Here is a 1,427-nt window from a genome sequence, read left to right as displayed (position 1 = left end):
GATACGAGATGTATTAAATGTGTAGATATATTCATTCGAATTTTTATTCTTATGTGTATATGTGTGTGTGTGTTAAATAAGAATAATTTATTTTCTATTTGTTACTAGATACACAATATTAATATACGATATGAGATGTATTAAATGTGTAGATATATTCATTAGAATTTTTATTCTTATGTGTGTGTTAAATAAGAAAAATTTGTTAACTATTAAAATATAAAAAATGACACGTTTAATAAATATTTTTGTAATTAAACGTTTTCTATCTTGTTCTAATAAATATAATATTTAATCGAAAATCTAATCTAATCTAATCGAATTATAAATAATTAATGATAAAAAATCACAAACGATATTTAATTTGATTATTTTCTATTATAATTGTAAACAAATTGTCGATAATTTTTCTTACCGAAGAGGAACACATTCTCGTGATTGAGATTGAACACCGGTGCCACAAGTTCTGGAACATTCGCTCCAACTGCTCCAGGTACCCCAACTACCTCTAGCACGATTCTCCCGACCAATTCCAAATTGAGTTCTCTCTTGTAGCATATGATACACCTTTAAGATAAATCAGAATAATAATCATCATCAAATGAAAGTATGTGTGTGTGTGTGTGAAAAACTCGTGCTAACATCAACAGTTTATTACTGACACGTGATACGCGATTAAATCATTAGTTCTTTCATATTTAACAAAAAAATATCTAACTTATAAGTTAGATTCTCGAAAGATAATAAAAAAAAAAGAAATTTAAAACGATACTTTAAATTACATGGTAAATTAGTAGGATTTGAAAATCAAATAAATATCGAGAATCATTTTTTGTTAGATTATTATTTGGATATTTAATAATTATTTAAATTTATATAATATGTATGATCGAATATCAAATTGCATTTCATATTTATCTAGATTTATTTCAACGCAACTTTACGTGTATATTCATTACAATTTGTTATAATTTAAATTATATCCGTATATATATATATATATATGCATGTAAAATAATTTATGACAAAATAACATATGAATTTATATATATATATAAAGTTTGTAAAATGAATAGTATAATTAAATATATTAAACAAAAATTAATCTCTTCGCGAATGATTAATATTCTAACTCACAAAACAATATAATATATATTCGTAATATTTAATGATAAAATAATAACGAAAGTTTTCCTATTATATTATATCCGTATGGTAATACCTAAACTTATAGTTAGTTACTATTCCCACTAAATACAGTTTATACAGTTTATACAGTTTATATGGGAGTTTTGTTTTTGCATAATTTTAATCAACCAGATTACTAAGAACGGTTTCATTTCACGAGGACACGGTTTGGTGATATTGCGGTGAAACTCGATACGATAACACCATACGTGATATCACGTATGGTGTTATCGTATCGA

The 1,427-nt window shown here is 24.5% G+C and overlaps 1 protein-coding gene across 2 annotated transcripts in view; it reads right to left on the bottom strand.

Moving 5' to 3' along the window:
• LOC106789347 (A disintegrin and metalloproteinase with thrombospondin motifs 7-like) overlaps positions 1–1,427 on the bottom strand; it is a 68,754-nt gene that overhangs the window by 13,905 nt on the left and 53,422 nt on the right. For both annotated transcript variants that reach the window (XM_014753484.1, XM_014753483.1), the window contains exon 3: positions 416–567. In XM_014753484.1, coding sequence (XP_014608970.1) covers positions 416–558 — 143 coding nt within the window. In that variant the 5' untranslated portion in view covers positions 559–567. The remainder of the gene's footprint in view (positions 1–415; positions 568–1,427) is intronic.

The sequence above is a fragment of the Polistes canadensis genome, unplaced genomic scaffold (genome assembly GCF_001313835.1).
Source record: "Polistes canadensis isolate GaletaPanama2010 unplaced genomic scaffold, ASM131383v1 scaffold_179, whole genome shotgun sequence".
Lineage (NCBI taxonomy): Eukaryota > Metazoa > Arthropoda > Insecta > Hymenoptera > Vespidae > Polistes > Polistes canadensis.
This window is presented reverse-complemented; position numbering and strand designations above follow the sequence as displayed.